At 38.5% G+C, this 16,246-nt stretch overlaps 1 protein-coding gene across 2 annotated transcripts in view; it reads left to right on the top strand.

Annotated features, from left to right (window-relative positions):
- DNTTIP2 (deoxynucleotidyltransferase terminal interacting protein 2) overlaps positions 1-16,246 on the top strand; it is a 30,104-nt gene that overhangs the window by 1,603 nt on the left and 12,255 nt on the right. The window contains exons 1-4 of one of the 2 annotated variants that reach the window (XM_080802952.1): positions 7,428-7,606; positions 8,765-10,401; positions 12,267-12,405; positions 14,686-14,781. In XM_080802952.1, coding sequence (XP_080659078.1) covers positions 7,457-7,606; positions 8,765-10,401; positions 12,267-12,405; positions 14,686-14,781 — 2,022 coding nt within the window. In that variant the 5' untranslated portion in view covers positions 7,428-7,456. Of the gene's footprint in view, positions 1-7,427; positions 7,607-8,764; positions 10,402-12,266; positions 12,406-14,685; positions 14,782-16,246 lie in introns of those variants that run through there. The other variant, XM_080802953.1, reaches the window with a different exon arrangement.

Genomic DNA, 16,246 nt, shown 5'->3' on the forward strand with positions numbered 1-16,246 from the left:
AACAACCTAAGTGTTTAAACAAATGCTCATTTTAATTTAAGCCTAAACAGTGAATTGGTCAAGATATTTTAAGAGGGAACTTTATATCACATTTATTCCTTTTTAAAACCCTAGACTTATAAAAATGGATTGTTTGAAGGGTTATTTTGAAAATGAAAAAAAAAAAACCAACTTATGTTACTAATTGATCCATATCTCTCTTCTCTTGACAAAGAAACAAGATTATATATTCATTTTGTGAAGGGGATCATGTATGTATGGAATTTTAAAATGAGTTTTTTGTATGTTTCATTTCTGTACCTTTAATTTCTGTTATTGAATAGCCATTTTTTAAAAAAAGATTTTTCAAGACTTGACAAATTTCCAAGCTGGTGTTCACATCTTTTTTTTTTTTTTTTTTTTTTTTGTAAACTATCAGAATATAGTGAATGCTTTTCAAATATTTAAGGACTTAATGTTTAAAAAGCCATAAAATAAAGAACAGTAATACTACCAAGTAATCGCTTAAAGCTGAAAGCTAAGTTATCAATAGTGTATATATAACAGATATGTCTTCTGGGGAGAGTTGTATCCAATGACTCAAGGTAGAAAGAATTTATATAATTGGGTTTTTTTCCAGTAAACATGAAAAGAAGCTACAGTCTATTACATTTCCAAAATACACTGGAGCCTTACATTAACACAACGTACTGTAACTTAGAATTTGTTCTGTAATGAGTCTATCTTATATTCTCATCCAAGAAACTGTAGTCACCAGAAGGACCAAGATGTCTTATAAAATATGTTCACATGGTGTAAATTTTGCAGACTACGTTGTGCCAGTATGCTAGAAGAGTATCCGTTTAGAGATAGCCAGTGCTAAATTGGATCACAAATAACTAATAATTTTTCTGTTCTCAAAGAAGATCTTTTAAACAGCTATGTGTGGAATGGGAAATAAAGTTACTCTATTTTGAATGAATGGTCAGACTTCTCCCTACCAGAGTCAACTAGTAACTCAGTTTTCAGTAATAAAAGGTTTAAGATTCATTTAATTACATCTCATTTTTGAACAAATTTTCTTCCAACTTTTCCACCGGAGCATTTTCGGTATTGGGGGAGTGAAATGATCAACAGTTCATCTCTCTGCCAATTGTACATTTAGAGAAATTTGAAGTTGTTTTAATGAGAATTTCAGCCATTTGTTTTCATAATCAAATATACCAACTTATGATTCTGAACATATTTTTTTAAAGGTAACTTCCTAGTATACCAGAACTTGTACCTGTCATTTCCCCATAAAGTTGTTGATGGGATATGTCATATTTTTGAAAACTGTGTAACATAACTTTCGTTAATATTTTTTATAGTTTTCAGAATTAGAAGTACACTTAGGACAGGAAAATGTTTTCATTAGATAATTCTACTTTTATGTGTCTATAATGGTGTATTATAAATTACAGGCAAAATATAAAGCATTAATAAATATTTATAATAGTCTTTAATTTCACCGATATTTTGAGTATTATGAATTACTTAATTAAAATAAAGTGTATTGTATATTGTTTGAGTTGTTTGAATAGTTAAAAGCATCCTGGAGTATTATATTGATTTTAACCTATCTGAACTCAAATTGAGTATGATTTGAAAATAAATTATGAATAATTTTTAAATATCCAAGCCATAAAGCTATTCATGCATTCATTCATTCAAAGATTTATCAAAAGCTTACTATATGCCAGCAACTGTGTAAGATATTGGCAGACAGACACAAATAATAAAGAACCTCTGTCTTCAAGGAGCAAAAGGTATATGTGGTGGGGGGAGAGAGATCTGTACATGAACAAGAGCACTACTGCTCTATCATCTGTTAATGATCAAAGTGGGGAAAAGGGATTGGGGGCATATAGAAGGAAGTGGGGCTAGGGATATCTACTGCTAGGAAGCTCCCCTTGAAAAGATTAGCCTTAGGGTAGGATGAGACAATGAGTGGATATTCTGACAGAGACCTTTGCTTGCCTTGTTTGTAAATAGGCTTTTACTGAATATGAACAATTTATATGTAAACTTTAGAAATTCAGTGAAAACACTTTCTTAAAGAGCTTGCCCTATGGATAGAAAAGTACCGCTTCTGTTGAGACAAGAGTGATTAAGGTTGGAAACATAATATTTTACCTTAAACAAAAAAAAGAGAGGCTAAAACTTATCCAAATCCCCCAAATAGAATATGGCTGTTATAGTCTCACTACCAGAAAAGCAAAACAAAACTTTAATATGTATCTCTCAACAGTGAATAAATGTATAAAATGTCATACAAGATTTTTATGTGTCTGTTGGTCCATTATTTGGAAAGGTTCACGTTTTACAATATGCATCACTTTGACTCAGTTCTGTTTTTCTTGTTTCTTTCCTCACTGTTGATTGTTGCATCCTACTCCATTTAAGTTTGCTTTTTTCTTAAGTGTGTCATAGTAATTCTTTCACTGAAGGTCTTTGGCACAGTAAGCTTTCTAGGTCCTGTTTGCCTGAAAATGTCTTCATTTTGTTCTCAATCTTAAATGATTATTTGATACTGTGGAATTCTAAGTTTCCAAATACTTTGCCTGAGCAATTTGAAGGTAATATTCTATTGATTTCCAGCATATATACTCTTCCTGATGAAACTCTCGATTTCCTTCCCTAGACGGAAATGTCTTTTTTCTTTTTAGTTGAAAATTTCATCTTTGATGTGTATGAGATTAGAACAAAGCAGGAAAATTAAAACCGGCTGTAAAGCTTTTTTTTTTTTTAAGATTTTATTTATTTATTTGACACAGAGAGACAGCGAGAGAAGGAACACAAGCAGGGGGAGTGGGAGAGGGAGAGGCAGGCTTCCTGCCAAGCAGCGAACCAGATGCAGGCCTCCATCCCAGGACTCTGGGCTCATGACCTGAGCCAAAGGCAGACCCTTAACGACTGAACCACCCAGGCGTCCCATGCAAAGCTTTTTGATAAAAAACCATAAAAAGAAAACACTGATAACTGGATTTAATAAAAATTTAAATATTCTGGCCCTCAAAAGACACTTAAGAAAGTGAAAATATGAGGCGCCTGGGTGGCTCAGTCAGTTGAGTGGCTGGCTTCGGCTCCGGTCATGATCCCGGGGTCCTGGGATCAAGCCCTGCATGGGCTCCCTGCTCAATGGGGAGCCTGTGCATCCCTCTCCCTCTGCCTGCCACTCTGCCTACCTGTGTTTTCTCTCTACACATCTGTCAAATAAATAAAATCTTTTTTTAAAAAAAAAGTCCGGGGCGCCTGGGTGGCTCAGCGGGTTGGGCCTCTGCCTTCGGCTCGGGTCGTGGTCCCGGGGTCCTGGGATCGAGCCCCGCGTCGGGTTCTCTGCACCGCGGGGAGCCTGCTTTCCCCCTTCTCTCTCTGTCTGCCTCTCCGCCTGCTTGTGATCTCTCTGTCAAAAAAAAAAAAAGTCCTTCCTTTAAAAAAATAAAGTGAAAATATAAGCCACAGATTGGTTAAAAAAATACCAATACATATTTCTGATGAAAAATAAGGCATAATCAATTTTTTTAAATTGCACTTCAAAGGACACTGTCAAGAAAGTGAAGAGACACCCCCACAGAATAAGAGAAAATATTTGTAAATTGTGTCTATAATAGTCTTGTATTCAGATTGCATAAAGAACTCATAACTTCTTAATAGGACAACCCAATAAAAAAGCAGGCAAAAGATTAGAACAGATTTTTCTCCAACGAAAACATATGAATAGCCAATGAAACATTAAAAGTGTTTAACACCATTATCAGGGAAATGCAATTTAAAACCACAAGGAAACCACTAGAATACAAAATAGCTATAATTTTAAAGACTGACAGCAAGTGTTGACAAGGATGTGGAGCAAGCAGGACTCTCATATTGCTGGTGGGGATGTAAAATGGTATGGAAAATATCTTAGCATTTCTTAAAAAATTCAATGTTCACTTACCATATGACCAAGCAGTTATTCTCCTAGGTATTTACTCAAGAGAAATAAAAATACATGTCCAAAAAGGACACATATAAATGTATACAGCATCTTTATTCATAATAGCTGAACACGAACCCATCCAAATGCTATTAACAGTCGAATGGATAAATGAACTGTATTATAATCATACAATGGATAATAAGCAATAAAAATTATATATAGTAACAGATGAATCTCAGACACATGCTGAGTGAAAGAAGTTAGACATGAAAGAACAGACAAAATTATTTGATAATGACATTTATTGCTGTTTCTGGGTACCTTACGGTGTCATGAAAGGTTGCAGTCAAAGTGTCTGCTGGGACTACAGTCTCACCTATAAGCTTGACTGAGGTGGGTCTACTTCCAAGCTCACTCATAGAGTTGTTGGCTGGACTGAATTCCTTGTTGGCTATAGGCCAAGAGGCCTCCCTCATTTTCTTTTTTTTTTTTTTTTTTTTTTTTTTTTTTTTTAAAGATTTTATTTATTTATTTGACAGAGAGAGAGATCACAAGTAGGCAGGGAGTCAGGCAGAGAGAGAGGAGGAAGCAGGCTCTCCGCAGAGCAGAGAGCCCGATGCGGGGCTCGATCCCAGGACCCTGGGATCATGACCTGAGCCGAAGGCAGAGGCTTTAACCCACTGAGCCACCCAGGCGCCCCCTCCCTCATTTTCTTGACACATGGCCTTCCATAGGACGGCTCATAACATGAGACTAGCTTCCCACAGAATGAGCAGGTGAGAGGGTGCAAGATGGAAGTCAGCTTTTTTGGCAACCTAATCATGAAAGAGATACCGATCGCTTTTGACATTCTTTATCACCTGGTCAAGCCCCCACTCTAGGGTTTGAAACTGGTAGATGGGATCACTGGGGACCATCTTACATGCCAAACTTTAATGTTTTACATGTAATAATGCAGAATAACTAAAAGTTTTATTTTTAGAAGGTTCATGAACTAAAACTCTCATCCTTTGGTTAATGCTTGAAATTTCAGGGAGAGTCAACCCTTCAGTTTAAGGGTTTAATTAGTAAAATATTGACTATCAAGGGAGAGTTTCCCTTTGGGCCTGAGTGATAACTGCTGTATTTTCATACTATATTTACCTAAAATTGGGTATTTGTCCTAAATCCACATTGGGTAAGGAGGGTGGCAAAAAGATAGAAACGGAAACAGGGCAGACCTGGTAAGCCCACATAAAACAAAAACAGAACTCATTGCAGTTTTGCCTATTATCAGCCAACCTGTTGATACTAGACCAGTTCAGTCTTCTCAGATTTTGAATATGTACTGACATTTTAATATTTGTATTTTGTTTCTTAATCTTGTTAGATTGTAATGTTTGGGAGTTTTTGTTTAAAGTGGCCGTGCTTGGAAGTGAATATTACACATTGATTTTCTAATATTCTCCAATTTTCTATATCCACTCCTGTGATCTTAATTTCATTTCCACGCATTTGCTGATATTGAGGTTGTTGTAGAGTTAATGAGTTAATGCATATAACTCCAGTAGTTTCACTTTCCTTCCTCTACACCAGTTCTACCTTCTCGTGAAATCTAGCCTGTTTTATTTTCTTCCTCTTACATAGTCTCATTGCTACATGGCTATACTAAAATTCCTTCTTTGAGGTGCCTGACTGGCTCAGTCAGTTAAGTGTCTGCCTTTGGCTCAGATCATGATCTGAGAGTCCTGGGATTGAGTTCCACGTTAGGCTCCCTGCTCAGCAGGGAGCCTTTCTCCCTCTCCCTCTGCCTCTCCTTGCTACTCATGCTCTCTCTCTCTCTTGCTCTCTCTCAAATATATAACCTTTAGGGAAAAAATTCCTTCTTTTTGTTCCTTACCACATTCCCCACAAGGGTCAATCTAAACCTTTTCCATCCCTCTAAGCAGATGAAACTTCTATCTACGGAAAAGATTGAGGTTATCCATCCAAAAGCCCTTCTTTTCTTCCCCCACTTTACTTTCCTTGCATTCACACTCTCTACTTCATATATTAACATTTCCCTCCTGCCTCAAAGGAGCATTCTTCTGTGGCTAACTCCATCTCTATTTTTTTATTCCATTCTTCAGTTAAATTTGGCTCATCTGCAATAACAGAAAATCCCCCAAATAACGGGGACTTTAAAAACACGGGTGTGTTTTTAATCACTAAATTCTACACCTGAAACTAATATTATACTGTATGTTAACTAACTGGAATTTAAATAAAAACTTGGAGAGGGGAAAGACAGGTGTTGAAGGTGAAACAGATCCAGAAGTGGGTTGTTGAGGTTAGGGCAGCTCCATCAGTTCTCAGGGACTCATGTTTTCTTTCTCACTGCTCTGCCATCCTTAAAAGTGTGGCCCTTCTCTTCACTGCACAAACTTGCTGCTTGTAACCTGAGAATACAGCTTTCCAGGGAAAAAAATGAAGTTAAAGAAAGTAGGGAGGGGCGCCAGAGTGGCTCCGTGGGTTAAGCCTCTGCCTTCAGCTCATGTCAGATCTCCAGGTACTGGGATCGAGTCCTGCATCCAGCTCTCTGCTCGGCAGGGAGCCTGCTTCCTCTCTCTCTCTGCCTGCCTCTCTGCCTACTTGTGATCTCTGTCAAATAAATAAATCTTTAAAAAAAAAAAAAAGTAGGGAGGACCTCCTCTTTTCCTGTGTCCCTAAAGAGCTACACAACAATTTATACTAATTGGCCAAAATTTAGTCAGCCCCATTTGGCTCCAAGGGAAACTATGCAAGGACCTATTTAGTTCGATGGCCATGTGCCCAATGAAAAATCCGTTTCGTGACGATAAGAAAAAAAAAATGGTTTTCTGTTATATATATTTGGTGAAGAACTCATCCTTTCTCACCTCCAACAATATCCCTTTCCATTCCCCTAAAATATATTCTAATTCGCCATACTTCATCCTAAAAGAATACCAAACATCTTCTCTTGATTCTGGTCATTCTCTTCACTGCAAAAAGAACAACAAAAATTTATCGCTCTCCTTTAAAATTTAACATTTCTTTTCCGCTTATTTCTGATCCGTAACCATCTCACCTTTAAATTAGATAGCTTCCTAGTCTCTGAGTTTCTGTAACGTTTAACAAATACATCTTTACCCAAACCTAGCCTTTCGAGTTTATTAACAAAAAATAATATTTAATTTCACGAATAAGACAAGAATACGTCGTTACAAAAAAAGTGTTATAAATAATATTATAAATAATAATATAAATAATGCAAACGCCTCCTTCAGTCACACCCACGACTACATTAAGACCAAACATATGAGAGAATGCTTAAAGTTGGAAAGAAGATGCTATTTTCCAATTGGTTTTTGTGAAACTAGGACGAGGGCCCTCCATCACTGCGCGTCCGCAGCCCCCACGACCCGTGGATCTGACTTTCCACCGCCCTGGAGTGAAGGCTAGAAACCGTGCCCTTGGGAATGCTAAAGGCCGGAGGCCGGTACGAGATTCTCGTTAGTTCCGGGATCCTCGCTGAAAATGCAAGCGAGACGCTTCTTTGACGCATTTCCGGGGCGCCGGAACAGAGGCAGGTCGGGGTGGCCGCGAGTCTGGAGGATGGTGGTGACCAGGTCCGGAAGGCCTCAGGCCACGGTCCAAGCCACGTTGGCTGAAAACTCCCAGCAGAAGGTAGGAGATCGCAGGGCGCCCTCATTTCTGCCGCTGCTTCTTCACAGAGCGGCGCTTAGGGTGGTAGGGCGGCGGGAAGGGCCCGAGCTTGTCGCGCGCGCTGCCGTGTCAGACCCAGTGCTAACCCCGTAGCTTCCTCTTCGGTCCTCGCTATGGTCATTTAAGACAGTCCTTAGCCTGAGGGCGCCTGGGGGACTCAGTGGGTTAAAGCCTCTGCCTTCGGCTCGGGTCATGATCGCGGGGTCCTGGGATCGAGACCCTCATCGGGCTCTCTGCTCGGCGGGGAGCCTGCTCCCCCCACCCGCCTCTCTGCCTACTGCTGTCAAATAAATAAAATCTAAAAAAAAAAAAGGTAGTCCTTAACCTGGAATAGAGAGGTCAGGTAACTTGCTTTGAGTAGTTCTCCTTTGTAATGGCAGGTGCACAGCTGAGGCCTTCTAACCTGTTAAAACCGTACGAAGGAGGTTTAATTTCGGCTACCAAGTGTGAATCTAATTATAATTAGCAGGATTGGAGAGAAGGTTACCGTTGTCACGTGGGGAGCTGGTAGTGGCCCCACAGCACTTTATTCTGGAGTGAGGAAGGCTGCAGTGACGCCTCCTGGTGGCTATCAATGGCTATAGCCGTCCGTTGGCTCTGATTCTGCGACAGAGGGAATAGAACGTTAATTCATTTATGTATGTAAAGGTAAGGGCGGCGACTGATTCCGTTGGTGTGTGTGTTCCTAAACACATCTGTGCTCAGAGTTAATACTTCCTTTCTTCTCTCTTCCCTTGACTGCATATCAGAATGTAGGTCCACCTAGCGTATTTGGTATGTGATATTTCCATGCAGAAAATTTTCTTTTCAATTAGTTGTTTTGCTCCCTAAAATTATATCTACATCTTGGACGTGGCTAGTGAGGCAGGGTCCTGCAAATGCACAGTCAGATCCAGTATGTTTTTTGTTTTTATTGTTAAAAATCATGGGTACTGGGTGGTTGTGAGGCAGGGCCTTGCAAATGTAGTGTTAGATCCAGTATTTAGTGTTTAAGTTTTGTTTTTTTCCTTTTAAATGGGTACTGGTGAGTTTTTTAGTACCCTCTTAAAATGTGTTCATGAGAGGAGTGCCTTAGTTTCAGTCCTACCTAAATCACAGTATATTTATTCTGGCTTACAGAATTCTGCTAAAAGAATTCACGCACATCCAAAAAGCAGAAAGGAATGTCTACCTGTTGACCCAACTACTACTGAATCACAAACCACTAGGAAACAAAATCCAGTCTCTAGAACTCCTAAAACCAGAGAGAGAAAGAGTGGAACTACAGTCTCATTATCTGAAATGAACAAACCATCGGTTGATGGAGAGACCTCTGAAGCAGAGTCCAATTGTTCTTCTGTGTATGAGTGCCAGGATCCCATTTTAAGAGTAACTAGGAGGCGGCAGATCTTAGTTGCTTGTACCCCAGTGTCCAGTGTTCGAAAAAGGCTTAAAATAACTCCAGTAAATCAGTCTCGTATTGAAGAAGACGATGGTGACTCTGAAGCTGAATCACATGTTTCAGGTATTTCTAGAATTGTGTCGCCTGCAATAACTACAAATACCAGACGAAGTAAGGCTAAATCTGTAAGAGACCCAAGCCAAGAATTATATGAAGAAGCTATTTCTGATGCTGAGTCATCATACTCAGACATTTCTTCATTTTCTGGAGTTGCAACTATGAGAACGAGAAGTATGCAGAAGAAATTAGACACACAAACTGAGGAGAAAGGTACTGATATTGTACCAGAAAATGAAAAGCCTGTGCCTATGAATTCAGAGGATTCAGATACCAGAAAAACACCTTGTTTACCAGTAAGATCTCTTTCTCAGATAAATAAGCCAAATTTCTGTAAAAATGAAATGTGTAAAGACTTCGATGATGATTCCTTCCTCAGAAATTCAGAAAAAAAACGAACAGTGCAAAAACGCCAATGTTTTAATATAAGAGAGAAGGAAAAGGCCAATGTTGCACCTCTCAAAGAAATTACAAAGCAGAATTGTAAGAATTTAGATGAAGAAGCCAAAGGAACAGGAGATGAGGAAAAAGAAGCAAGTAAGAAAAATTCTCAGTTGGAGAGCCTTTCTGAACCTCAGGACACTGGCATTCAGCTGTTAGTTTCTCAAAGGCATTCAACCCCCCAAAATAATAAGACCATGTCAGAGCCCTCAAATCTGAACTGTGAGGCTATAATGAAATCATTAGCTCAAACATTTGCAGTGGTAGAAGTGGACAGATGGAATGAAGAGAGAAAGAGCACCATAAAAACAAGTGACTTGACAGAATTTGGTGATGGTGGTAGTGATGAAGAAGAGTGCACCGTTACAGGTATCAGCGAAGATAGGAATGAAGGAAGGGACATAGATTCTGAGTGTGAAAACAGACTATTCAAGTCTGAGCTCCACACGTCGCTGGACAAAGATGATTCTGTTTTATTAGTTCTCAGCAGTGATGAAAGCCAGCAGTCTGAAAATAGTGAGAATGAAGAGGACACTGTGTGTTTTGTCGAAAATAATGGTCAAAAGGAGTCTTTAAACGGAGAATCAGAAAATATGTCATGTGACCATGCATTGTTTGTAATTGACACAACTCCTGGATTGAGTACTGATAAACATTTTTACTTGGATGAGGGAGACAAGGCAAGTGAAGTTGCCACTGAGGAAAAAAAAGAGGAGGAAGAGGATGAAAAAAGTGAAGAACCATCAGACCATGACACAAACAAAGATAGTGAGTTTAGTGATGAAGACGACTTACTAAATAGTACAAAGTCTAAACTGTAAGTTTTACCTTTATTTTTAAAAGTAAGTTTTTGACACATATTTCAAGTGGCTGATTACCATAAAAATATAAAATATTAGAGAAAATGGAAATTGGGGCACCTGGGTGGCTCCATGGGTTAAGCCTCTGCCTTCAGCTCAGGTCATGATCTCAGGGTCCTGGGATCAAGCCCTGTATAGGGCTCTCTGCTCAGCAGGGAGCCTGCTTTCTCCTCTTTCTCTCTGCCTGCCCCTCTGCCTACTTGTGATCTCTCTCTGTCAAATAAATAAAATCTTAAAAAAAAAAAAAGAAAAAGAAAACATGGAAATTGAGAAAACTACTGCCTCAGGTTCTTTATGGAAGAACTCTTTTATCCAACATATCCCTAGTGTGTGGGTGCCTTTGTTAGTCATACTTCTCCCACCGGTGATCTATTCAAAATCATCTGTTAAGATTTTCCTGCATTGGGACGCCTGGGTGGCTCAGTTGGTTAAGCAGCTGCCTTCGGCTCAGGTCATGATCCCAGCGTCCTGGGATCGAGTCCCACATCGGGCTCCTTGCTCGGCAGGGAGCCTGCTTCTCCCTCTGCCTGCCACTCTGTCTGCTTGTGCTCACTCTCGCTCCTCTCTCTCTCTCTCTCTGACAAATAAATAAATAAATAAATCTTTAAAAAAAAAAAAATTTAAAAAAAAAAAATAAAAAAAAAAAAAAAAGATTTTCCTGCATGATTGTTAAGGGCAACATAAAAGTTAGGGAAAGGAACTTTTATCTTTTCTCTATGCTAATTGTAGAGTTGAAAAATAGGGAAAAGGTAGAGAAAAATAATCACCTATAATCCTGTCTAGCACCCATTAAAAAATACTGACTTTGGGACTATTTCTTTAGTTTCTTTTTTTCTGTTTTCAATTTGTTTTTCTTAGGCACAGGGCTCTGGTGGCCCTGTTATCTATTGGAAATACATCCTTGGCAAGAGTCTATATACATTAACAGATGAGCAGTTTTCACTTTAAGCCAATGAAATAAATCTCTGAGGCCAGCCTCAAGCATACTTACTTTTTAAAAGGCACACTGTTCCCCAGGATAATTCTAATGTATCTTTAGGGTTGAGAATCACTGCTAAACCACTGCAGTAGAATGATTTCACTTTCCGGTAGAGACTGATCAAAGCTTTCAACTGCTCAGTTTAAATGAATAATTAGGGAAGAAAGTAACTATATTTGCTTATAAAAAGGACCTTCCAGTAATATAAAAGCAGAAATTCTTACTATATAAATATAACAGGAGCCCAGACCCAACTGGTTTGGTAGATATGGGGTATGACTTCTGTATTTTTTAAAATCTCCAGTGAGAAATACAGATGTTCACTGCTGTTTAAAACTCACTGATTTAGAAGCACTACCAAATACCCTTACTCATCCAGAAAAACATTCTAAGCTTGGATAACCGGGAAGTTCAGAACCTGTCTTTCTTACTGGTTTTAGAGATAGAGGTTATGTATGTTTGTTGACTCACCGCCTGTATATGAAGTTGAGCTGAATTGCCAGATGTATCTCCTCTTCTCTGCAATTCTTTTTTTTATGAAGTCTACTGACATATTATATAGTCTTAATCCTCTTTAAGTTAATCTGAGGAATAAATTTTGATGTGTTCCCAAAAAAACTTACTCATTATTTATCCTGGAATTTTCTTCTAAATGATTTTATTAGATTTAAAACATGTGTTTCAGGTTTTCAGAAACTCCATTGTAAAAATAAGATTTCCTTTTTTTTTTTTTGTCATTAGCAGTAAAAGGGTAGAAGAAAAAGGTGATTTTTAAAAAGAACAGTCTCACTTGATTCCATTTTGATGTGATTACTTGATCTTTAAGTGATCATTCTCTTTCAGTCTGAAGTTGACAAGCAGCAGCATAGATCCTGGTATGAGTATCAAGCAGTTGGGTGGTTTGTATATTAATTTCAATGCGGACAAACTACAGTCGAAGAAGAGAACCCTAACACAGATCAAGGAGAAAAAGAAAAATGAGGTAAGTTACATAGAGTGTCCTGTTGGTTTTCATAGAACTAACCAATCACTTCTGGACATGATTAGTTCTTGGTAAGAGACTAATTTTCCTGCAGTGAAACCATGTTAGCCTGCTGTACTCCTCTTTTCCCCTCAAAATCCTAGCTATAAAAGATAGCACTTGAGGGGCGCCTGGGTGGCTCAGTGGGTTAAAGCCTCTGCTTTCGGCTCAGGTCATGATCCCAGAATCCTGGGATCGAGCCCCGCATCGGGCTCTCTGCTCAGCAGGGAGCCTGCTTCCCCCTCTCTCTGCCTGCCTCTCTACTTGTGATCTCTGTCTGTCAAATAAATAAAAAAAATCTTTAAAAAAAAAAAAAAAAAGAAAAAAAAAAAGATAGCACTTGAAAAATAATTAATACAGGGTCAGCATTCCTCTTGCACCTACCAGTTATCCTAGGGGATGTGTTTTCTTCTCTTTTCTTGCTGCATTTTTAGTTCATAACAGTTCTGGATGCTGTTGAGAATCTGAAAACTGTGGGTGCTACTTCCCCCCACCAGGAAAAATATACATGTGCACATATGCATAAAATTGTACATATAATTTCAGAAGGGAATTACAGGGTAGGTAACCTCATCCAAACCCTCAGCTTAAGTCACATGGCATGACTTCTCCAAATCTGTATTCTCTAGCCTTACTGTCCCTCCAGGTCTTCAAATCCTCTTGTGCCTGTTGACTGTTTATTCAGATGTGCTCAGCCACGTGACCTCCCTAATTGCCCTCGTTCACTTCCCTGCCTGAACCAGCTACTTATTTAGTATTCTCAGGGCTGGTTAACGATGCCAAACTCTTTTCCTTTTGCAGTCCATCACTGACCTACCTTTCCGGTAGAGGCTGATCAAAGCTGAACCAAGCAGATGCTGCTGCTTACATACTCTGCTTAGTTCCCTCCTTTTCACCCCACTGTCACTGGCTAGTGCAGGGCTTTATTTCTCATCTAGAATTCTGCGGTAGCCTCCTTACTCTTTTCTCCAAGCCATCCTCTATACTTTTGATAGATTTCTATTTTTAAAAACAAAAAAGGTACCTGGCTGGCTCAGTCCGAAGAGCATGCGACTCTTGATCTCTAGGTTGTGAGTTAGAGCCCCAGGTTGGGGGTAGATGCTACTTCAAAATGAAACGAAACCCAAACCTGACTATGATATTCTCCTGTTTAAGTCCCTCAGAACGTTCAAGGTGCTTCTGTTCCTTCAGCTCTGTCCTCTCCACCACCTTCTCTGCACACTTGTGATTATTTCTCTTAAGATTCCAAAATATATCACTTCAGGTTTGACAGGTACTGTTAAATTGCCTTGCATTCAAGTAATGTTAAGTCCTACCACAGTTAATGCTCTTTTTCTTTACATTGCGACCAGCACTGGGTATTATATTTTTGTGTGTTGTTACTGGTGCCTCGTGGCTGTTTTCATTTGCTGTTGATCATCTTTTTGTATATTTATTAGCTACATGTAAGTGTTCTGTGGAAGATGCCTATACTTTGGGGGGTTCTTTTTCATTTTTAAGTGATGCATTTTTGGAAACTTACAGAAAATAATCACAAGTGTGCAGAGATGATGTTTACAGTGTTCAACAGATAAAGGTTTGGAGACTTAAATGTTAGACTTATTTGGAGACTTAAATGTTAGATGAAAAATGTTAGTGCATAACAGCTATTAAAAAGAATGAAGTTGATCTGTGTATGAATTGATATTGAAAGAAAATCTAAGACTGTTGAATTGCAAAAAGCAGATTTATCTGGATAAATGTATAAGTTTAATCAAATCTGTTACATTGTACACATTAGTAATAGTCTTCTCAGATCAGAAGCTGTTTTACCAACATCAGAAGAACTTATTAAAGACTAGTTAGGGTTGTTTGTTTGTTTTCAGAGATTTCAAGAGCCATTATGGTATTTGTTCCTGTTGACTTTATTTTCCAGTTGTTTGGCTGGTTGTAAGCCAATAAATACAGGTTAGACACATTAATGTAAATCTGATACATGCTGATTCAGTTTAGAAAAAGAAATGTAAGATGAATGAAGTTTCCTAAAATAATCCTTCAGTTTGCCTTCTAAAGCATTTTTATTATGATATAATTTACAAACTTAAGGACAAAAACAACTTTGCAGTGGTATGGTTGTGCATAAAGAGGGTTAATATATTTGGAGTAGTCTTCAGTGTGGGAGATATTTCTCTTATAAGACAAAAAATGTTGGAAAAAATTATATTCTGATATTATTTTAAAACCACTTTAATATTTTTACAGCTTTTGCAGAAAGCCATTATTACTCCTGATTTTGAAAAAAACTACTGTGTCCCACCATACAGTGAATCAAAGCATCAACTTCAGAAGAAACGCAGAGTAAGTATAGTGACCCTCATTATTTAGATTATTGAGGTGCATTTGACTGTATACATTCAGCGTATACAACATTGTTGTGTAATTTAAAAATATGTTTTTTCAGGGCACCTGATTAGCTCATTTGGTAAAGCGTGTGACTCTTGATCTCAGGGTTTTGAGTTCTAGCCCCACATTGGGTATAGAGATTACTTTAAAAAATAAAATTTTTTAAAAATAAAGTCTTAAAAAAATACATATTTGTAAAGAAAGATATCACAGATTTAAGGGCCCAGAAAATGAAGTTCCATAAGCACTTTTTTTTTTTAAGATTTTATTTATTTATTTTAGAGATGGAGTGAGCAAGAGAGGGAACACAAACAGTGGGACTGGGAGAGGGAGAAGCAGGCTTCCTGCAGAGCAGGAAACCTGATGTGGGGCCTGAGCCGAAGGCAGATGTTTAACCAACTGAGCGACCCAGGTGCCCCCATAACACGTTTTATATAGATTTTCATAAAGTGCACCAAGTGGTGCACATAGAGGACAGCTTCCCCACCCCCCTTCTTAAAAACAAGTGACAGCAAGCATATAAGGTCCTTGTCCACACTTGGCTTATAGTACTCTTCACCAAGAGCTAAGAGCTCTGTTGCAGGCCTTTGTAGGGAGCTTAATGTAGCCACCTAAAAACCTGGATGTCTGTAGTCTGCCCAGTGAGAGGGTAGGAAACTTTTTTTTGTAAAAGTTGGGGGTTGGTTCCGTCTGCCATTTCAACTAATAAGTGTAAAGAAGTTATCAAGAGAGTTTGAGGGAAATTTGAAGGTGGTTCCCCAGTAATGTATCATCACTAATATGGAGCATGCTGGCACATGATTGACACTCCATAATGTTGTATGAATGAATTAAAAATAAGTAAATAACTTGCTAGGAGTTTCCCGAAAAATAGAACTTTTTTTTTAAATCTTAGAAATAATACAGATTTCTGGACTTGTTGGAGTGACTTTGAGTCACCTTGGTGACTGAATAAAGTTATTAATATTTACATATAAGCTCCAGAAGTGAAAATGTTTTTATACATTATCTTTTGAGTAGGCTATATTGCCCAATAAAAATTGAAGCTGTATATTGTTCTCCCAGGAAGTCAGCAGTCTTTTGTAGTTTCTTTTTTTAAGATTTTATTTATTTTACTTGAGAGGGATGGAGCACAAGCTGGGGGAGCTTAACTGGCTGAGCCACCCAGGCGCCCCTGCAAGTCACTAAGTAACTTACCCCTGCAGGTTACTAAGATTAAAAAAAAAATTTTTAAGGAGCCCTCATTTATAAAACTGATAATACTATGCCTAATTTACCAAAGAAAACACTGTGCTGTAATTTCTTTTATGAAAGCGAATCCAGGGGCACCTGGGTGGCTCAGTGGGTTAAAGCCTCTGCCTTCGGCTTGGGTCATGATCCCAGGGTCCTGGGATCAAGCCCCACATCGGGATCTCTGCTC

Source organism: Martes martes, assembly GCF_963455335.1.
Source record: "Martes martes genome assembly, chromosome: 4".
In the NCBI taxonomy this organism is placed as follows: Eukaryota; Metazoa; Chordata; class Mammalia; order Carnivora; family Mustelidae; genus Martes; species Martes martes.